The 23,240-nt window shown below is 38.1% G+C and overlaps 1 protein-coding gene across 1 annotated transcript in view; it reads right to left on the reverse strand.

Moving 5' to 3' along the window:
* Positions 1-23,240, reverse strand: part of COL11A1 (collagen type XI alpha 1 chain) — a 144,793-nt gene that overhangs the window by 50,495 nt on the left and 71,058 nt on the right. The window contains exons 20-36 of the mRNA XM_086753159.1: positions 23,147-23,191; positions 22,480-22,533; positions 22,348-22,392; positions 21,850-21,903; positions 21,340-21,384; positions 19,888-19,941; positions 16,904-16,948; positions 15,971-16,024; positions 15,846-15,890; positions 13,413-13,466; positions 12,348-12,455; positions 8,752-8,805; positions 5,599-5,652; positions 4,068-4,112; positions 3,885-3,938; positions 3,747-3,791; positions 102-155 (exon numbers count right to left, since the gene is read on the reverse strand). Coding sequence (XP_086609285.1) covers positions 102-155; positions 3,747-3,791; positions 3,885-3,938; positions 4,068-4,112; positions 5,599-5,652; positions 8,752-8,805; positions 12,348-12,455; positions 13,413-13,466; positions 15,846-15,890; positions 15,971-16,024; positions 16,904-16,948; positions 19,888-19,941; positions 21,340-21,384; positions 21,850-21,903; positions 22,348-22,392; positions 22,480-22,533; positions 23,147-23,191 — 909 coding nt within the window. The remainder of the gene's footprint in view (positions 1-101; positions 156-3,746; positions 3,792-3,884; positions 3,939-4,067; positions 4,113-5,598; positions 5,653-8,751; positions 8,806-12,347; positions 12,456-13,412; positions 13,467-15,845; positions 15,891-15,970; positions 16,025-16,903; positions 16,949-19,887; positions 19,942-21,339; positions 21,385-21,849; positions 21,904-22,347; positions 22,393-22,479; positions 22,534-23,146; positions 23,192-23,240) is intronic.

The raw sequence follows: 23,240 nt of genomic DNA on the forward strand, positions 1-23,240 counted from the left end.
AAACCATCCCTTAAATAAATCTTCAAATACTAGCTTCAGAAACATTGTATGAAAAAATTACATGACTGTTGTTGCACATACTTTATCAAAAAGATACTTACTGGAGGTCCCTTTGGTCCAGGAAATCCAACAGGTCCCTGAGGCCCTTGTGGTCCCTAGCATAAAGGCAACCAAATACGTAAAGTTTTACTCTAGCTGCCATGACACTGGATTGAAAAGTTAGCTTCAATTACAAAATACGACTTTATATGAAGTTCATATAAAATATATGAAGTCTGTAGATAATGTCTGGTTACAAGTATAAAGCCTCAGCTCTGCTGCCATAAAAATTGGGAGCAACAATTCACATGCATAGACATCAGAGGGGATTTCCTGAAAGCAATACTCCCTGTGTAAGAAAAAAGCAAGAAAAAAAAAAAAGAAAAAATAAAGTATGTCTGCATCTGAACTCTGAAACTGTGCACAATAAAGTAGGAATCAACTGTAAGAAACATTGTTTTTCGTGTTGCATAAAACATGGGAATTAATTAATAGTCTGGTGGTCTTTTTAACTTTCAGCCTAACATTCATCTTTGGCAGTTCTTCTGCTCTGATAATATTTCAAAAGCCAGTACAACAGTACAAACTTCCAAACAGAACAAGCTTTCCACAGTTACCAGGGACTAAACACAATATTCTTGCTATCACAAAAAAAATAGTTGAAATGGCTGGAAAAAATCCATGCTGCATGAATATTTTATTTATATAGTTTTGTATATACACATATATATGGAGAGAGAAAATTTTCACGCAGGATGGGCTTACAAATTTTGTTAAAGATGATCATGAGTTAGCACGTTGTGTATGTATATGTACAAGTATATACATATGCACATATACCTAGGCCCACATACACCTGCGCACATATTTACACGAAGTACTAGCTTACATGGCTGTTTCTAAAGTTGTCACCAAACAAAACAGAGGTCAGCTTTTAAAATTTATTGCCGATATGCTGAAAGGGACTACATCAGCTTATTAAAAGATTTTTTCCTGTTTAGTTTTTAGTGTGCTAAGTCAAAGAGTAGCAACCTGAAAAATTTTATTCTACATGAACCCACAGCAGAGCCATGTACCCTAGTCACATAGTGCAAGAGTTTCTCCTTTCAACTTGCTACACGCTGTGTGGTTTTAGAATCGTAGAATCATAGAATGGTTTGGGTTGGAAAGGACCTTTCAAAGCCCACCCAGTCCAACCCCCCTGCCAGGAGCAGGGACATCTCCAACCAGATCAGGTTGCTCAGAGCCTCGTCCAACCTGGCCTGGAACGTTTCCAGGGATGGGGCATCCACTACCTCTTTTTGTCAAGACATCAGCTGCCAAAATATGTTAGAAATTTAGCTTTGGAGTTTGATGCAAAAAAACTTTAAACAGAGGGCCACATCTCCCAAATTATGCTACCCTTTTGCTCCTCTGATAAAGCACCAACTGTTTCCAAGTTCTGCTAGTCTCATCCATCAGAGCCCAGGCTGCCTCCTGCAGTAGGCGAAGCAGTGTGCAAATGGAGCTGTGGAGAGGATCCCTCGTGCCCAACCTGGGAGAATTCGCCCTTAAGTGAGTCTTATTCTGGAGCAGACAATGATTATCTTGTAATCTGAGTCGAATAAGAAGAGCTAGGCAAAGGAAGAAATCTTTGTGATCTTACTGAACTATTCGTCATTTTTATTTTCTCTTCCAGAACAGGTGTAAGGCTGTTTCTGAAACCTCTGTAACACACTAATATGTTCCATATGATGGTATGAGTTTGATTTGGGTTTGTTTTTTTTTTTTTTATTCTGCTGTCTCTGAACAAGTATCTTTCCTCATTTGCTTGCGGGTATAACAAAGTATAAAGTTTCCCCCAAAATTGAGAAGTTTTATAGAGGAAAACTATTAAAGCTGACTCAGCTACTGTACAAAATATGTGAAAGAAATTGGTCCCTCTCAGGAACTGGCTTATAAGAGCACAACTCAAAGTTTTACTGTTAGTTGCACCTTCTTTCTCATAAATACCCACTGTACTTTGATCCTCACATTTTGAGGCTTTTTAAGGAAAGAAGATTTGCATTTTTTTTGTTCACAATACGGCTTGCAGATATCAAGGCACTGATGGATTATGTGAGAAAAAGCACTAGAATGCTAACAACATGCTATCAACAAAATTACATCTTTTTTGTCATTAAATTTCATTTTAACAGTATAGCTACACAGAACAGATTACTTAATGTTAACATGTCTGGTACCTGAAATAGTCTCAGCAGGGTAGAAATGACAGTTTTACTTTTTGGCTGGTATTCACCCCTATTGGGAAGCAAATAGACACCTCACACTTAATTACACAAGTGATAGGAGATGTGGCGCTCTGCGACTCTTCATCTCTTTGCTCTAATCAGTTTCTCTCCATGCATGCCTTCAGCTTGGATTGATCTGCTCGTTGCTTTCAGTCCCCCCGCAGCTTCTCTTCTTCATAAACTCTGCGAGCTGTCAGCAAACTCCTCCTTCACAAGGCTCTGCTACTCACCTTCTGGTACTCTGCCTCTGATGTTCATCCTCAGTGTAAAACAACCTACAGTTCCTTTTTTGGACTCTGCCTAGTCCTCTACATCCAACATCCTGGTTAACTCATTCCTCTCTTGAATCCCAGCTTCCAGCCCTCATGTCTCTCTCTTACTTGCCACCATCATTACTGTTTCACCCGCACCTTCCACTTATTCCTGCTGTAGGCACACAACTGAAAATTTCAGGTTGCTAGAACACACTCATGCCATTAGTTTTAGGGATGTCCTTATCTCCAGCAATCAACTCAAACCATGTGGTCTGATCCTACGACCTCCTTCCCTTTTCAGCTTGCTTAGTCATTCTAGAAAAAAAGTCTGCTGTTCTGCTAGAATTGTTACACCAAGTGTGCGTGTATTCGATAAGGAAATGGTATAACCAAGTGACGTTACGGAGCAGCGAAAAATGCCTAAGGAACTCCCTTCTGAAAAGTAAGACTTCTGGAGATTCCTGGGACTTGGGGGCGGGAAAAGATTTATAGATTTTCTACATGAAAAAGGTGAGCAGTTTAATGAACTATCACTATGAAAGAAAAGTTAGTTCTTAAGCTTTGCAAAAATACTTTGGCAGACAGCATGTCCACTTAAACTATCCGAGTCGGTTTTTGAGTGCTGCTATTACAAATCTGATTTATTCATATTGTTTTTCTGTATACGGCTGTGTGATGGGCTGACTGTATATTGGATTTGTGTATTGATTGGTAATATAATAGCAGAAAATATTATTTTAGCAAGTGCAATAGGATTTCTCAAGCATGCAGAAAGTAGGTAGGAAATTAGCTGATCAGAACAGAAAAAAAAAACCCAGCTGCTTCAACAAGGAACTTTCTGGAAGTGGCTTGAGTGATTTGGAAATCCCATAAACAAGCAGTATGCTGCACTAAATGGGGCACTGCTAAAAGCACAGGCTGGTAAGTACAACTGTAACTTGCATGGATATAATACAAAGTGTGTCTGTATTCTCTGTGTCCTACACAGACAAAACTGAGCTACAGACGGAAGAAGCTTTCAGCTTTCCCATTCATAACTTTGTGAAAAGCATCACTGGAATTGGGGTTTTGTTAGTTCTGGTTACTCTGGTCAACGAAGGGCAAAGACATGAGAGGGAGAACTAAAAACAAAACAACCCTTCCACCCTCAAGTCACACGTGTACATAAATAGCTTTCACATACCCTCTCACCCGGCGGGCCAGGAGGTCCATCGTTGCCTGAAGTACCCTAGAAAGGAAAGACAATATGTTCGAAGATTAGACCTCTATTTTATTTCGAAGAAACAGCCTGTAGCCAATCTATAGTGTGCTTGACAATTACCTTTGGACCTGGTTTGCCAGTGGGACCTCTGGGACCTCTTGAGCCTCTTGGACCCTGTCAATTCAACACAGATACACTTGATGATAATTGTTGGATACTATAATCAAATAAAAATAATTCTTCACAGTATACTGGAGGCAATTAATACAGGAAAGCTTCTAAATTGCAAAGCAAAGTACTTACTGTTGGTCCTCGCTGTCCTCTGGGGCCTGGTTTGCCATGTAATCCCTGTGCGGAAGAGTTAACAGTAATAATCTTAGCAGACACTGTCTTTGTGAGATAAAGTTTTTTTTTGTTCGTTTTTTTTTTTACTAAAGTGGGGGCAGACTGCAACTCCTTTATGTTTCAATGTCATTTTAAGTATCAACTTTGCATTTCCATTTACAGAATCATGGTCCTCAATTCAAATTGATTATCTTTCCGAGTTCACTGGGACTTGTAGCTAAACGCACTAAATCTGCCTCAGAGTCAGATTCTGTCATAGGCATTAGAATGTTTTAAATTATGTTAAAATAGGGGTGAAGATGGCAAACAACAAGCAGAGTCCCTCTGCAGTAGTCTAAAGACTTGGTATAATTTCCAATGTAATAATAGCCTGGACAATAAAGTTCCCAGGTTTGATCATATTGATTATGTGGTTAGCACCCTCACTGAATTGAAAGCTTTATGAAGGCCTCCTAACGGGTCAATACAACTAGATTTTCATAATTTTAAGTCTGCTCTTTAATGTTATTGTTTTGCTTTTTTTCTTCATTTGATATCTTTACTTGCAGTCATGTCTCATTTTTCCCAACGAGGCTGAACTCAACATTGATTTCTGGCTTGCGTCTGTCTGTAACAACGTATCTTTATCTTAGCTAAAATAAGAAAAGAATAATCTAAACCATACATGCACAATGCAAATGCAACTGGAATTAATGTATTTCATCTTAAAATAATTCATTTCTGCCTGTTTTCATGCTGTAAATTAAAGTGGATTTTAAGAACAATGATATACATTACCTCAGTTTGACTTCAAGTTGCTCTCATCTATGAGAATTCTGAGACATCATCTTTCTAACAGCATGTTCAGCTACGTTCAAATGAGCTTTAGAGACAACAGCATAGTGACCTTCTTTCTAACCTAGATTTCATTTTTAGAGTTTGAAGAATATGGATAGTAGATTTTCCCTCACCTGCTTCAAGTAAACAAAGCAGCAAAAGCTGTCACTTCACATCTATTTTTTAATATATGTAATAGTACATGTTTTTCATCTTGTCTGGTATATTTTGCATTTTTGAAGCTCAGCCTATGAAAAGGCTTGTGGCAAATGAGAATCATTATGAAACACAAGTTGCATTTCCTTGAGGGTAAACTGCATGGTAGCAGGATGAATCCTGGGGTAAAGGAAAACAGTCCTTGCCAACTTACTCAGCCATACTGTCAAAAGACATGCTTCAGCAAAGGTGATTTCTTTCTCTTTTCAAATACATAATTATGGTAGCATACGCAATGAGAAAGTGAGTTCCTGTATATTTAGATTAATACCTTAAAGAATGAGGACTAGTGTCTCAGTATGTCCTCTTTTACATAACTGTAGAGGTTCCTTTAAAGAGCCTGTTCCTATAGCTCCTCAGATCCTTAGGTTGTATCCTTAGGTTTCAGTGACTTCCCACAACACCGACTTCCAAAAGTTAAATGTTAAAAGTGTCATGCAAGCATGCATTATCATACCCTTGCACCTTTCTCTCCATTGGCACCTGGAAATCCTGGGAAACCAGTTGAGCCCTATGTAAGAAATCAATACAAATATCAGAGGATATCAATAGCGAAATAGCAACACAGACAACATTTAATTTAGATGTAAAGCACACCTCGAACGTCATGTACATCATACACATCAAACTTGCAAGTGTGACAGCTCTGGTGAATAGCCATAAATTAACTTACCATAATGCCTCATGACGAGAATGCATTAAAAAGAAAAAAGTTAATGTATAGAATGGACATTATTTGTCATCTTATTCAACAATAAAGCATTCGTTAAATCTGCATCATTTTCAGGAAATTTTAGGAAAGAAACTATCAGTAACAGCCCGTTAGAAATAACTGCATCATAACAACGAGGAACAGAGAGGCCTTGTTGCCTCACAGTATAATAATTCTTTTACAAAATAACTTCATTCAAAATAATTCTGAGGTGTTGCCACATCTGAGCAGTGGTCCTCTATTCGCTTTACTGAGCTGTAAGTGACTTCAGGTGCTTTATTCGCTGAAGCTGACCACTGGCCAGCTTCATTTCACTGATACATGCAACTCGTACATGTGCTTATCTGCTCATCTCATAAGCAGAACTTGCGGAGAGACCATCTGGCTTGAAACCGCTTCCAGGTATTATTCCTGCTACTCCTTTTTTCTCCCCTTTCCTTCTGCTAACTCCCCAGTATAATCTGAACAGTACTACTTTCTTCTTTTTTTTTTTTTTCCTTTTATTCAGGTCCAGAGGGACAGCAGACTCGTTACCTGCTGTGGTGTTAATTTGTCACAAGAGACTTGAGGTCAAAGAGGTGAAAGACTTGATAAAATATACTTTTAAGTGACTTGAGATAAAAAAAACCAAATAAAACAAAAAAAACCCCAGTGTTTGCTTTGGTCAGACACTAAACTACTGGCCAGACTCCATGCTGTGATAATGCACCCATGTCTGTGCAGCCTGTTATTGGTATTTTAGTAGTAAATAAAATGCATATAAGATAAAATTAAAATAGAATGACTTGGGGCTCTTCTTGGAAATGTCAATAAGTATTTTTTGCTTTCTTCTCTTTTTCTTACTTATGTTTTCCCTTTAATGAAACTTGCTTCACACAATCATTCCAATTATCCAGTAACAACTTCACTGACACTGAATCTAATGAAAACCTGACTGATATTCTCTGGTGGGAGAAAAGTATGAGATTTTCTTTTCTTTCTTCCTTTCTTTCTTCCTTTCTTTTTTCCTTTCTTTTTTATTTCTTCACTAGTTATAACTTGAAATGTGAATAAAACTGTGAAAATTCTACTCTGCGAAGCTCAAGCATGTTCCTTATAATTAAAAGGCCAGAGGAAAAAAAAGAAACTGTAATAATCAGGCACTAATAGGCATGACTTCGCTGTGAACATCTTATATACACAGTATTTTTTGCAATTGTGTTAAGCAAGAGGGACTGGACAGGAAAAAAATAACATAGCGAAAATTACCAGATAACAACAGTACTCTAAGAATAGTTCTCAGAAGAAAAATAATGAAAAGTAAGTAAGTAACAACAAAAGGAACAGAATGAACCTTCTTGACAACACTGGGACAAGATTCCTTTTTTGCTTAACACAGCTAATGTCTTTTTTGATGCTTCTTTTTCTCTCTCTCTCCTTTATGTTAATTTGAACTGGACTGTGAATAAGTTCCAAAACAAATCTCTAGTGAGTTGATGTACTGTAGCTGTCATAGCTCCTTCTTGGAAGTTTAAGCGACAAATTAGAAGAGCAAACAGCGTACGCAGCTTGAGAGCTATTTTCAATTGTAATGTGATAAAAATTTCATGTAATGAAATTCTTGATCAAGCCTTTGCTGAAAAAAGAATCAATCAACTTTTATTTGAAGTGTTACATCGTTTTTGTTCTTAGAAATGAATAATGCAAAGCCTCTTTGATCTCAGACTTTTCAAAATACAGTTCTAAAGGAGAACAAAGAGACTGAAATCTCAGACATTTGAGTTAAGAGGCAGAAACAAAACCCCATATTTCTCAAGGTGAACAGCTTTCATGAATATTTTCCATAGATGGTTTCAATATTTTTCACTAACAGAGTGTTCAATGAATTAACATTCTTCACATAGTTCATTCACTTGACTGAAAAGGGTCAAGGATAGGCTAGAGTCAGAAAAACACTTCACCTAGCCAGCCAGGAAGTTGTATTTCTTTGAAAAAATCCCAATTTCAAATTTGAAAACAAAAATAAATTCCAAAGTAGAGCAAAGCTGAGAATTTTACTGCAGGTTGATTGTTTAGTTGTGGAGAAGGGGTAAATTGCAATATTTTCCTAGATGAGTTATCTTTGAGACAGTCTAGAGATGCAATGTCTCCCTAATGGCCTCCTCTACACTGGGAAATGTCTGTAGAATTATGCTTTTATTCCACTTTTTCTTTTTTACTCATCTCAGAAAAGAGAGTTTGCAATTAATTTACTATGCCCATTTCCTAATACTTTGTTAGGATGATACTTTTAAAAATACGTTTCACAAAAATGTTTTAAAAATATAAGTCTTCACCTAAACCAGAAGCCACCAATACGGCTTTCCACTGCAATCAAAACATTGGAAAGAGCCGAAGGATAGATACGAGCACATAAACCAACTAAGGGCTGGATTTTGTCACGCTTGTCTTAATTGAAGCTAAAGGAAAACACAATGAAAATTGTAAATTATGTGTTTCAAAGAAATATGGCTTATTCTATGGAAAAAGTAATAATGACACAAATGGAATCCTTGTACCACACGAAAAATTCCCATCGCTATCAGCATCAATTCAGTGGTCAATATAGCGCTCGTTCTCTTTCAAGCGTATCAGCAGTCCCACCAAACTGTTTAATGCATGCCAGTCTGATGCTTGCACAAAAACACAACTCATGAGAGCATAGCAAAGGTTTGAAGCCAGTACAGTTAAGAAGAGGAAAGACTCCTTAAAGAGCCTCCTTAGAGATCCAACATTTGAAAAGATTTTAATGCAGAACATGATTGTCAAGAAAGAAAATGTGAAAAATGGCCCTTGCTTTGATGCCCGCACCCACAAATAACATAACTGCCATTGTGACTCATGTCACAGCACAAGATATACATCTCATTTACAGCTCACCTTTGGACCTTGTCTTCCTGGATATCCTGGCAATCCAGGTACGCCGAGCTTACCCTGCAATGAAGACAGTGTTAAATTTTATTCTATCCTCTTTAGTGGTTCAGCAAACTTCTATAGAAAATATTTTTTACATAACTTAGAGTGATAATACTTCATGGAATGTAATATTCAATCAAATCAATTTCTCATTTTTACTATTAACCACCAGTGGGCTTAGTTCCTCAAACTTAAATAAAAATCCCACTCCAGTGAATGAGTTCAGCAAAGTCAATAGTGTCTTCTTTTTCCCCCCCTACCAAGTGCTGTGTAGCGATGTGAGGCTGAGGTCATTAAACTAGTAATATTCTCTAAGAAATCAGGATGTTAACAGGTGTAAGCGAGAAGAAATGCTTTTTATTTTATACTGTGTGATGGCTGCTTTGTTGTCCACAGATTTTTCATGAATAGGCATTTGAAGAATCAACTTTTTTTTTTGTTGAACTGTTTGAGACTACGATAAATCATACCCCACTGACTACGTGCTCAACAAATATGACCACTTTGCTATGTTCAGAAAGGACAACAGCATGAGCAGTCTGATCAACACTGACATTAACCACTCCTAGAAATGAAATACAGTACTCTACCCCTTGAGTTGGTCTCTTCACACCTCTAGAGGATCAGTGATGGTTTGCCGCTTTCAAAGGCAAGGGAAGGCAGTCTCAGTCTTCAAAAGAAGGAAACTCTGGGGATGAATTTGCCTATTTGCCTATTCTAAATACAGTCCACCTTCCAGACTATCACATTTTGGAAAAGATCTCAATGGAAAATATATGACTATACAATACATTATGGTACTCTGCAGTAACCTGGGATAATGAAAAAGAGGAAGGAGACACCTGTATGGGAAAGGAAATTTGCAAAAATAAACACGTATATTTTTGAAAAATGCAGCACATTAATAAAGAGGTTGTATTACCATATTCACACAAGCGCATGTGTCTGGCTGAGACATTATTTAAAGAATTCTCCGATTTATGAAAATAATTATTATGTTGCCAGTTAGGCCACACTGAAACAAGCTGCACACATTATAATAATTGAAACATTTCGCAGCATGACACTGCATCAAACTCTTGCCAAATTCAGTGAAAGTGTTATCCCTGATTTGATGATGAAGCAAGCCCAGCTGCCTAGGTGTTGAGTGTGGATATGGATGGCTTTTTGATTATAAGCTCTTTTCTGCTATGTTCCTGTTTTTTTTCCTTTTTTCATCATACTTGGCATTTCCTCTACTAAGCAAATCCAGCCCTGGACCTACTTGGGAAAGAGTTTTACTATCATGGGATCAGTTGAACATAGGGAATAAGAGACTAATCTTGTGCTTTCATTACTATGGAAGAGCAGTACCTTTGCATTAAATAAGTCACAGGAACGACAAGGGAATAGGACATCAATAACTGGTCTTGGAGGCACTTCCCTAATATCGTGGGGATATCTAAGAGTTCACAAAGATTATTCTAGTCTTTGTGCTAAAATAAATATCACAAGACCAACATCATTGAATTCTTCTCTGACCACACCGTTCTGGCCAAGTATCCACAGAATATCCAAAGGAGATGCTTGGCTTTCAAAGGGCAAGAAAAGGTATAAGTGTTTGTAGGAAAGGAAAAATTTTGGGTCCAAAATTCCAAGCTGAGCTAACAGTGTTATCAATCTTCTGTTATTTAGGGCTTCAGATTCTGGACTTGTGAGACTGTGAGAGTCTCATATATGTCACAGTGAAGAAGAAATGCTTGAAAACATGAACCTATATTCAAACTGAGTAATTTGAATAAGAAGAATTTAAAATAACTCAAAGTCATATTTAAAAACTAACAACTATAAAACAAAGTTTGGTTTGGTTTACTTTGGTTTTTTTTACTTAGGTTACAAAGACTTGAGGAAGTCTGATTATTTTGTAGATGTCCTCAGTCAATGAATTATTCTGCAGATATCACAACGACAATACAAACTTTGGTAAGATTCCTAGTATTCTTACATTTTTGCCAGGTCAGTGATACTGAAAACAATCACTGCCATGAAACAGTTCTTTCTGGAGAATGCAAATATATTGTAGGTGAAGATAACATGACCCTTATTATACTGGATCATTTTGCTGATCTAGTTAAGTCAGTGTACTCTAGTGAGTACGCTGGCTTTCTAGTGTGAACTCAGCTTGCACTCATGTAGGAGAATGGTTCCGAGTTTCTTTTTATATGTTCTCTGATTCATGACCTAATGAACCAATTCAATGACCTAATAGCTGGTGAAACATCTTGCAAAACTGTGGAGAACATTAATTCATAAATAATTCCCAATAGTCAAATAAACCTGAGCTTAAATCTTTCTTGTAATGAGTGAACTAAGTTTTTGGATATATACTTTTCTAAGAGTTTATGAATGGCATTATGCTCAAATTGTAACTCTAACATCTTTCTGAAGTTCTACTAACGACATACTTGCAAAACACAGTAACTTTTGATGAGAAGAGAGTTTGTTCCCAAGATTGCTGAATACATTTTTTTTCTTCCTGGCAAAACTCTTAGATGTGAACCTTGTTACCTTTTTTAGCAGTGCCACATGCTTATTAAGATTTCATTTCATACTTTCAAAGACTGTATATAGATAAAAAGACAGATAGAATAATGAATCACGATGTCAGAGGGGATGTTGCTGGAAATACTAACTGTTCGTGTTTCAAAGACAGTGAAACTAAGAAAGAAATGTAAAATGCACCTTCTGTCCCCTTCTTTTTAAGACAGAACTAGCATTAAAGCCACAGATAACAAAAAAATTTGAAGCGAGATATTTTCAGCAGCATCTTTTCACTTTAGCGAAATATAGTATACACATTTCTGAACCATCATTTTGTTTCATTTTATTTTATTGTTCTTTCCCAGTTATCCAAAATGTCACTGCTGAAATTACCTTTCTTTTCTGATGCTGTCACTCAGTGAAATACGGTGCCTGCATACACATTCCTCAGCCTCCTTTCCTCTGCTCTATTAATCTCAAGTGGTTTTTGTCAAGGTCAGGACTATACAGAGATTTGTACTCATCTTTGTGCTTCTTCTGTCCTGTATTTCATGTCACCATCCTTTTTTCCGTCACCCCTTTTAACTGCCCCTTTCACTTTTCCCAACCCTATTTTGGATTTTTATGTGGGACGTGTTTTCTGTTTAAAACAGGGTTCATGTCACAACCTCTCATAATACGGCTGTGAATATTAATTCACTCTCCAGCAGCACCTTTATACTTCTTTCTGCCCAACTATTTTCTTTGCGTTCTATTTTCCTTAGCTGGCATGCACTGCATGTAATTTGAGATAAGAATTTAGCTGCCTTACGTGCTGACGAAGTACTATAATGCCATTTTATATACTTACGAAATAGTCATTCCCAATAATTGTTCCCATGTGAACTCCAATGTTCTGCTGTTGTAGTGCCTCAAAAACCTACTGTTAGGTAGCTAAAGATTTTGCAGATCAGGAGGCTTGTTTTTTTAGTGATGAAGATCACGGGCTCCATCCATGTTCTGCTGCAATGACATGTTTATGTTGATATCTGGCTACTGACCTTTTCCCCAGCTGGACCAGCAGCACCTGGGTCCCCAGATGGACCTGCTCGACCTTTTGGACCTTCTGGACCATCTTCTCCTCGTGGACCTGGCTGACCGATTTCTCCCTAAAATACACCACCTTATAAATATGAAACAATTGCCTTTGTACATATATTAGAGAGACTACCTAAAATTACTTGAAAAAATTTTTCAGTAATTGTAAATAGAAATTAGAATCAGAAAATCATAGACTTATAGAATGGTTTGGAAGGGACCTTTAAAGGTCATCTATTCCAATCCCCCTGCGAGGAGCAGGGACATCTTCAGCTACATCAGGTTGCTCAAGGCCCCATCTAATTTCCAATTAGGAAACTACCTTCTGATGATCATTACGTAAACGCAAATACATACAAATTAGGCACTTAATATTACTTTCAGAAGTGTAAGAGCCCAGTTGCCTTGCTTGAGGAAAACAGAATTTGGAAACTGCATATTCTTATTTTTCCTTCCCTAAATTCTTGTGAAGGCACTCTGACAGTCCATAGTAAGAAAAATGTCTGTACATAAGTACTTATGTGGATATCATCTTCACAGTTATTTATATATACAGACAACAGGTATAGGCCAGGAGCCTCTCGTAAGAAGGTTTTCTAGAACCTCCATAACACTTCCTATAAAAGGAAGTGAGTGTCCATTGGGCTAAATAAACAATATTTTGGCAGAGATTTGTAAGATACTAGGTTGGAATGGAAACATCTTTATCCTGGATAGATTAATTTTCCTCAGGAAAATACCGGAAATCTTGATATCTGGAAAAGGAGATTCCCTAGGAAGAAGCTTAGTGAAAAGGATATCCAAGACTGACATCCTCTTCCTCTTTGCAACTGCGCCATTGTTGATTCACAAGAACCAAGTCTCTGGCTCAAATCTGTGCATACACAGGGAATAGAAATAATTCAAGCTACTAGCTTTTTTTTTTTTTTTTTTTTTGGTTTAAATGTATTTGTCCACTTCACTGATCTTTAAAAAAATAGTAACTTTTAAACTTTTTAAGAAGATACAGGCTATGAATAAATGCTTACCCGGTCACCTTTAAGGCCCATGTCACCTTTAAATCCTGGAAAACCATCTTCACCCTAAAAAGGGCAGAAAAGCATGTAATGATTTTAGTAATAGACAAAATAAGAAAATACATTCACTATAGATTAAAATAATTTGCATAGATAAAGTGAGAACTTCCGATACCAGAAAAATCTAATAAATGATAAAATTGCTATTTTAGAGGAAGTATATCCATGCACTATACAAAATCACTTTTTAGTTTGAAAGTTCTGAATAACAGCCGTTTAAAATCTGTTTAAAGACAGAGATAATAGAATTATTCTGTTTTATTATGAATTATATTGTAAAGTCCTTTCTTAACTCCAAAACTTTTCTTGGATTATCCCTCTTTTTAGTAAGGTCATTCATTCCATTAACTAAAAAATTGGTGGCAAACTATTCAGTGTTGATAGCAGAACCTCCCTTTTAATTTAGTTTTCTTTTAAACTAGTGTCTCAAAAGTACCACAAAAAGAATTTAAAAGTTGGCTCGTTGTGACATGTTAATTTACAAAAAGGACATATATTAACATTCACAGCCTGAGAGATGAAGTAGTCATCTCTATATGGTCGTTCGATGTTCAGCAACACTCAGCCCTGCCTACTTTTATCGGCTGACATGATTGAAAAAGTAGAAAAACCACTGGGCATTAAGATTGAATCCACATAAAGTGGCAAAACAGGTGCCCATTATTGTCATTCCTAGTGAGAATATATGTTCATGTCAAAAAAGATGAGGTAACTCAGTGTGTTTAATTGAAAAAAATACACTAAAGAACACACTAAAAGCAGGTTTTCCCTGCTTTCTAGATTGTGAAACTAAGCTTTATATGATCATCTTATATTGCATAAATTAAAATTTCAAGCTAGTCTTTCTTAAAATTTAGAGTGAAAAAGGTAGAGTGCAGAACACATTAAAAAACCTTTAGTTGTACAAGTTGCTCAGTTATGGCCATAGACAGCAATGATTATACAAGAACACTTTGCAACATATCAGCAAGGAGTGACCACGTGCCAACTACTGACCAAATGGCTGCCAAATGAACTGAAACTCTTCTGCGGCTTTCACAGAGAGGTTCCAGCTATTGAGATCTACAAGAGGTTGATTTTATTCCCATGTAGGAGGAGAGAGCCGAATGCTCTATTGCCTCTTCTGCTGTTAACAAAAAATACAATACCTAAAGAGTTCTAGCTACATTTACTGGTCAGTAGAGAGATGGACCTCCTCTGATATCCCCAGGACCATTCCAGATCTTCAGTGGCTTTCCTGAATGATCAGTTTATTTCTTTCTGTCTCTTACAGTGCTTTCCTCCATGTAACGGCATCTGAATAATTTCATTTAAAAAGGCCTGTGTAACAGACCTCTAAAGCACTGTGAAGACAACCTGGGAAATTTCTTTGAGGTGTTCAGTAGAATTCAGTGTCTTACTGGGACTGAGAGATCAATTTTTAGGAAAACAGAAATGTGGAGATGATGCTAATCAGTGTCCATTGATACACACATATATACATACATATATATTAAGGTTATTTATAGGTGAGTCCTGTATTTTGGTCTAGCTGGATATCAATCACTCAATGCAGCACAAGAACCAGCTGTGGTTTTTTCAACTGTCCAGTCTCCATAGATGTTAAGCACATTCTTTTTCACCTTCAATTTAATGAGCAACTCTAAAACGAGTATGCAAAATAGACAAACTGTGGTTTAGGAAAGTGTACAGTATCTGAGTCTGAAAGATAGATCTCCAGTGCTGAAATAAAGGCTTTTTGGCAAGACTGAGGTTTTTTTGGTTTAAAAATAGCTATAAATACATACACAGAAGCCACCAGAGCCACAAAGCTGAATTTGCCAGTGTGGTCAGGAGGTATGACTGATGGTGTTTGTTATCTGTCTCTCATTCCGAGTGGAGGAAATGCGGGAATTGAAACAAATGTTAGCTGCAGTTTCAGCCACTGCAGACCATAAGTCAGTAGAGATCGCAGTAGTTGGTGTTTGCTCTAGTAAGAGCTCCACACATAGAATAGTATCGGGGGATGTAAAAGCTTTCTTCATGTTCATAAATATGCATCTGACTGCGGCTGTCCATCACTTTTGCAAAGCCAAAGATCTGGCACAAACATGCCTAATGGCTAACTCTTTACTTAAGAGTGCCTTAGAGAGAAGTTACTTAAACTGGTGTGAAGAGGATCCAAACCCATTCTAACAACTGAAGGTTTTATATTCACTTTGTACCAGTACAAACAACCAGGGAGGCCACTGATTTACGAGCTGGGCTTGGTATATCCTTAGGGTAAGGCAAAAACAAACCCACTGCTGCAAGAGAAAACACACTACAGTGAAGGAGACAGAAGACACTGCAGTGAAATAAGGAACACAGGAAAAAGAGACAGGAATTAAATACAGCCAGATTTACCTTTTCACCTTTGGATCCCTTGAGACCGCGGACACCATCAGCTCCCTAAAAAATGAATATAAAAATTACCTACACACATATATTCAAAAACAGGTAGGGGGAGAAGTCCAGTAATTAAATCTTACCTTTACGCCACGAGGACCTGGATAGCCAATGGGACCCTGAGGACCTGGAGGCCCCTAAAACATAATGGAGTAAAGAACCTTTGTTTGTACAGTACTTGGTTAGCAAGCAGTTCTCTTCAGAGCCTAATCCTTTTTCTTACAGCAGTTCAATGCAGCAGTCTTGTGTGAGAGACCAAATTAACACTGAGCTGCCTGCCACTAAGAAAAGTCATGGCATCACAAAGCACCCTTCAATGTCACTACAAAACTACTAATAGAATTATGAACTTGGTTCTACCTATATATTTGGGAAACATGAATCCGCAATATAAATTATGTAAAACAGTGGCCCATGGTGAGGCCGGCTGTGCCCCTGCATCCCACGGAGGAGCAGAGATCCCCTGCAGCCCAGGGAGGCCCACGGAGGAGCAGAGATCCCCCTGCAGCCCGGGGAGCCCACGGAGGAGCAGAGATCCCCCTGCAGCCCGGGGAGGACCCCAGGCCGGGGCAGGCGGGTGCCTGAAGGAGGCTGTGGCCCATGGAGGCCCCGCTGGGGCAGCCGTTCTGGAGGGACTGCACCCCGTGGAAGAGATGACCCACGCCGGAGCAGTTTCACAAAGGACTGTGGCCCGTGGGAGGGACCCCACGATGGAGCAGAGGAGTAACGTGAGTTCTTCTTCCCCCGAGGAGGAAGGACAACATGTGATGAACTGACCATAACCCCCATTCTGTCAACTCCATAAAACAGCTTTACTTTGAAAGAGTAATCTCTATATTATTTAGAATCTCTATAATAAATATGTTTTTCTGCATGCAGATCCTTTGAATGTTTCACGGGTTTTCTGTTATCTTCCTAAATAGTTCTTGGAGCAACAAATGTGTCAAAGCTGAAAAACTGCCAAAAGTTTTCTTAAGAAGAGCTATGTAAATAAATGGAAAAGTTTTAAAACTCACCAATGCACCTTTATCTCCAGACTGACCCTCTTTGCCAGGATGACCCTGATTTAAGAGAAATATATCAGATTTGGAAAAGATTCATTTTTAAGTAGTGACATTTTTTTATAAAACCACAATTATTTAAACACTTGAATTTCAGATCACTAATTACCCTTTTTTTTCTGTATTAGAACACACACAAAGTTTTGAGGATAGTTTTTTCTTTCAGTATCAATTTAATTTACATAACAAAGGAAAGCTGGACAATAGTTGTGTTACTGTTAATATTTTCAGGAATATCCTAATCACCCCTTCTGTTTAGTTAATTTTTCATCGGTAAGAAGTTTTTAATGCAAGACACTCTCAAATTTGATTTTGAAACAAGCAGGGTGATTAACATTACAGCATGAAGACTAAAATTTTTTCAAAGATTACAGAATTTATTGCAGAAGCCAACAGGAGGCTGATCAACTTCTCATGTTCTATGTGTTGGCTTTAAACTGATTTGCTTTTAAAACAAAATATGCTTCTGTCTTAGTCTCTGTTCTATATCACTGATGTTAATACTGCAGTGCTCAAAACATTGACCCATCCTTTGTTTTTCTTTCTTACAAAATTTGCACTCAAATGCTGGAAAACTTAAAGACAATTTAATGAAACTGAAGTTTAATAGAATATTATTGTTTATGAGAATCCGTCAGGAATCCTTTTTCTATTTATGTTAATCGGTCTTATTAGAGGAACATAGTAAGCCTCTAGTATTTCCAAGCATGTGGCCCCCCACAACACATAGCCAGTTACTAAAATCATTTATGTTTTGGTGTCACTGACATCCCAGAATGTTTTCAGTGTGTCAAATACGATAAGCCTTTGATGTGGCTGTTAATCTTCTATGACAAACCCCTGGTGCTTACATTCAGTTTTCTGGCCTTGGAAAACAGTTTAAAGTACGTTTCTTATTAAAAGAATGATTAAAAGAAAGAGTATTTGATGCTTGCTCATTAATAGTGATTGTTAGCTTTTCTTTAAAGAGGAAAATTTATTATATTTATTATTTGTTTTTTAAAATATACATATGTCACTAGTTTAATCCCAGTCTCACAGAATACACTTACTTGTGCACAAAATTTTACATGTCCATCCAGTATCAGAGGTGCACTTTAAAAATACTGCTGTTAAAGAGCATATTGGCATCCCTTTAGATCTCCATTAATTCCAGTGTAATACACCACTTTCATCAGTGTCTCGCCTTCAAAATAGAAGGATATTTCCTCAGATAGAAGTGAAATGAAATAGCCAGCAAGAATTTTCTGGATCTACTGAAAAAACATTGTTGAGCTTCCACCTGATCTTACGACAGCTATCACGGGAGCCGTTACAAAGCTCACTGCAATCAGGAAGGTACTGCTCATCGCCTTCAATCAGCAGTGTAATTCTATGGTGGAAATAGGTCACGTTGACTAGAACAGACTGAGTTTAACCTGCCTCTCCTGCTCTTCCTCTGAACAAACCGACTTGTGCGTGAGGGAGATCATTTTGGATAGATTTCCTGGGTCTGACTGGCATGGAGTTAATTTTCTTCATAGCAGCCCATCTGGGGTAACCCTTAAGCGTGCTGAAGCCCAGCTTTCCAGCAAGCGGCTAGCCACCTGCCTGCGGACTGGAAGCAGTGAATTAATTCCTTATTTTGCCTTGCTTGCGTGCATAGCTTTCCTCCCCTTCCTAAGCTGTTGTTACCTCAACCCATGAGTATTCTTGCTTTTGATCTTCTGATTCTCTCCCCCATCCTGCTGTGGGAAGAGCGAGCGAGTGACTGGATGAGTGCTTAGCTGCTGACGGGAGTCAACCCACCGCAGTAGGGATGTGTATCGGGAACAGACCTGTGGTAACACCTAATTCTCTCTTACAGCGTTTCCTCCCTGCTTTTAAGGTTTAACAAGATGCAGATTTTAAAACAATGCTTACGTTTGGAAATTAGTATTGTTCCCACCATGCATGAAAGGATAAGATGGAAAGTTCAAATGTTTAGACAATTAATTCAAGATATAGACTTCCAGCTGGACTATCACTGTATATTTAACATTCTCCAAGAAAACGGTATTTTGGAGGATAAAAGAGATTTTAAGAGCCCTGGGTACAATTCTGTATTTGTAATATAAGCATCTCTGCAGTGAAACTCCTGCAGTTAGTTCTGTTGATCTTGTCCTAGCAAAACTCTGTTGAAAGTCATGTTTAAGAAATGCAGATTTAACTAAAAAAAAAATAATTCTAAGACAAAACTGCATGGGGAGGTGAGACATGGTCTGAGAAGTCACACTGTCTAATGGCTCCTGGTGGTATAAAAAGGTGATGGTTTTGATGCAATAAAACTAGTGTGTATGCATGTCATTATGAACAATTACTCCATTTCAGTTTAACGCCTGAACTGCAAGCAATGATAACTCAGATGGTTACACTCTCTGCTCACGTGAGTGAACGCATTCTCAGATCCCAGGATTCTGAAGTTTGGCCTAGGTCTGTCCCAGTGCAGACAATGAAAGAAGAAGCCCAAACATGTAATATGCACCTTAGGTCAGGAAGTGGAGAAAGATCTGGTCTACTCTGTGTTCCCTCAGAAAACAAATGCTGAGCATTTTTACAGATGATTTGCTTTGCCATTCTGACACAGTAGGACTACAGTGAAACAGTATCGGGCCCTTTGTGTGCCAGTTAGGTTATTTACACATCCTCACAGATGTGTCAGATGCATTTAATCATCTGGGACCACATTTTAAGAGCCCACAGCCATTTTTAGCAGCTGCCTCAAGAATGAAGTTCTCAGTTTTAACAGCTGAAATGATACAGGGCTTTTAGATGGATTTTGTAATGCTGTTGCTGGCTAGGACTACTAGTGCTTTCACTCTCTTTTTTTTTTTTTTTTTGTGCAACACAGGTATCCAGAAATATTTATTCCTTGGTAAAAGTACTTGAACATTCAAGGGATTAAATATTTGGTTACTTACAGGAGGCCCATCAGAACCAGGAAGGCCAGGAAGGCCAGGTTTGCCTTGAGGTCCCTAAATGCAGTAACACAGACAGATCTTAAGAACAAGAGTGAACATTTTATCATTTGCTAGGATGATGGAGGATCATCCTTGCTGAGGAGTGGTATGCCCTAAAACAGCAAACCACCTTAAACCTTTCTAGTATTTTAATCCTGTTAAAACAACTGGCAAACCCACCCCAGGTGTAGTCGTTCTAAGAAAAAATAATAACAAATTAAAAAAAAACAGGAAAGAAAAAAAAAATCCCACCCACATCAAATACATTCAAGTCTAAGAGCTCAGGATACAAAATGTAGTTATAAAATGTAGTTATACCTAAATCAGTTGATATGGATATCAGGGATAAACCAAAATACAGGAAAACTAAACCTAGAAATACACTATCGTACAATATATAAGCACAAGGGCAATTCTTACAACCTTTAGCCAATACCAATCACTTATTTTTGAACAAGATGCTCGCCCGAGAACAGGCTTCAGGAATTACTCTGAACACGCACACACACAACACAAGGTGGGGACAAATTCTCCAGGGTACAAAAATTAACTGTTGCTTAGAATTTCAGCAGTAAAAGCATCCACTATATGAAAGATGCCAACAAGATCAAGAGGCAAGGAGTACAGGTTGCAGAATTCCAGTGCTCATAGCTGAAGTACGTCTTTGTGAAAGCCTCTTTAATGCTTATATTGTGGACCTAGCCCATTTTGCTAGAACAACACTTCTTAGGCACAAGGCAGGTAAAAAGTCTATTGTTCCCTAAAATCTCCTTCAATTTCTCCCAAAGTATAAGAGTGAAGTAAATTTCTCATAAAGGAAAAACCATGAAGAGGCGCTCAAAGAATCAATAGAATAGGAACTCAGCAAAAAGGGGAGGAAGGTAAAATTAGGGTAAAATTCAGCAGTGACGTTTTTGAAATTACCAGAAGACACATTTCAAACCACAAGAGCATGTACAAACAGACAGATCAGGCAAAACCACCAGCTAACACTACAATATGCCAATTACACTGCAGAGTTCTGTCAAAATCGAATCCTTGAGAAAAGGGAACAGAATCAGACTTGAGTAGGCAAAACTTAGTTAGAACAAGAGATTAATAAAAATAATTTTCACAGCTTGCCGTGAAATTAATTAACATACAAGTACACGGTTTAGTGTTGTAGATGGGATTCGGAAGCTAATAACAGAAAATTAATCCAAAATAAAGGGAGGAAATTATGCTTGTGAAGAAGTGTAAATGAGAGGAAAGCCAGGCCTCCTTTGGATTCATTTACTTGATGATTTCAGGAAAATCTGCTAATTTTCAGATCTTAAGTTACTATTCTGTAAGACATAGCAAAGCCCTTAAGCACATAAGCAAGGTTGTTGCATAGAACTGACTGTGAAATACCAGAATAATGCTGTAACTTACTTTTTCACCAGGAGGTCCAATAGGACCTTGCGGACCAGGAAGCCCCTATTAAAGAGAAACCAGTGTGAGAAAGCAGGGAGAACAATATACATACATTCACCCCAGCAAAGGTCCCTCATTAATCTGTTTAAACACACTGGCAAACAGAAGTGGCTTTTTTTTTCCTCCCGTTCGAGCTAGATCAGGAGTTTCGCGTGAGCCTCGCACAAGCCACTATTCTGGCAGTAGGCCTGTAACAAGATCCTATTCAGAACCCTCCTCCAGGTGTGGCCGTTCCTGCTGCATTCCAGGAACACTGAATGAGTCATTTTTCTCCTGAATGAAAAATCCCCCTGAAAGCTCACTTGAAAACTCTGCTCCCACTGCCCTAGGCACATTTGCAGCATTATTTGTAAAATCCTTAAGGCTTTATCAGTTTTGCACATGAAAAGCTAACCTTTTAGTAATTTCCATTTATTAAACATTTGCTGCACGTTACACAGTATTTCATGAGAGTTATTTTACACTTACTTGTGGGCCTGGAATTCCTTGCTGACCAGGAGGCCCTGGTTCCCCTTGAGGACCCTACCATCCAGAAAAAAAAAAAAAATACCAAGGCATTAGGTCTGCATTTCTGCACTACAGATCTTCATTGTCAGGGCTAAAAGGAATACAAACTTATCTTTGTTCCTCCCTCTTTAAAGTCCACCACCAGCTTTCTAACCAGTATGATATTTTTTGATGCTAATAAGTATCATGGCCTTTTCTTTAACAGAGAATAACAGCCCACACAAGACCTAAGCACTGGAGCCCATGGTACTGAAGGAGCTTGACAGAAAGCACAGTTGGGCCTTCTGGCTGAAGGTTAAGTAAGAGAACGCTCCCCTTTTCTATGCAAAATCATCATGAATCTGAATTTTTTGACAGAAAAGGTTAATTAAATGGAAGGGACGCCATAGTGGCAGGGACTAGATAATGGGGAAAAGTTTCTTAGAATCCGCTCTTTTAATTTCCAGCTTGCTTACTCACCATGTTTCCTTTTGGGCCTGGAGGTCCATCAACACCTGCAATGCCCTACAACAAACAATCCAAACATGAGCCACTTTCAGCGGACTTCCATTTTTCTTCTGCAAATTGCAAATACAAACAGTTCATACGTACAGGTTGTCCAGGAGGACCAGGTGTACCTCTGGGACCCAGTAATCCCCGTGGACCCTGTAAGAGAAGAAACACTTATTAACACCTGCATTTTTTTTTTTTCTGAAGAAAGAGAGGCCCACAAGCATAATTGGGCAAGGAATGTCATAAGGAGTACAAAGGATGAGGATGAGGCAGCATGGAGGTTGAAAGAGAAAGAAAGAAAGGAAAAAATTCACTGGTAACAGATTCTCCTGAAGGCCACCGTAAGTCGGAACAGGTCATCAGTGGAAGGGTAAGCTTTTGATTTAGCTGCTGTATGGTCATTTCAGAGAATGGTAGGAGATAACTATTCCTAGCAACAGGGGATTGGTAATATTCTCATGTTATCGAGGACTGCAGTGACTGATTTTACACAAACAGGACAAGAAATAGCCTTTGTGATTCTGGAAGTTGTGTATACTTGGCTGGATAGATCTCTGATTTAATTCTAATCCTAAGTAGTGTTTCACCCCTAACAGAAACTGTTAATTTGTTTGCTTTTCAGCCAGAATCGGTATTCTGTATATAAACACACATGTAGTAGCTTTTATACCTGGAATTCACAACAGTTCAACAAAAAGGAAAAAAAAATATCCGAGAGTGACTTTTGTTTGTAATAGAAACAGAAGAATAAGAAAGCATTGCTTACAGCTTCACCTGGGAGACCTCTTGGTCCAACTTCTCCATCTTCTCCCTGTTTTTGTAGAAATGGAAGGAAAGTTTTAGAAAAAAAAAAAAGAACA

Source organism: Chlamydotis macqueenii, chromosome 8, assembly GCF_036417535.1.
Source record: "Chlamydotis macqueenii isolate bChlMac1 chromosome 8, bChlMac1.mat, whole genome shotgun sequence".
Classification (NCBI taxonomy): domain Eukaryota; kingdom Metazoa; phylum Chordata; class Aves; order Otidiformes; family Otididae; genus Chlamydotis; species Chlamydotis macqueenii.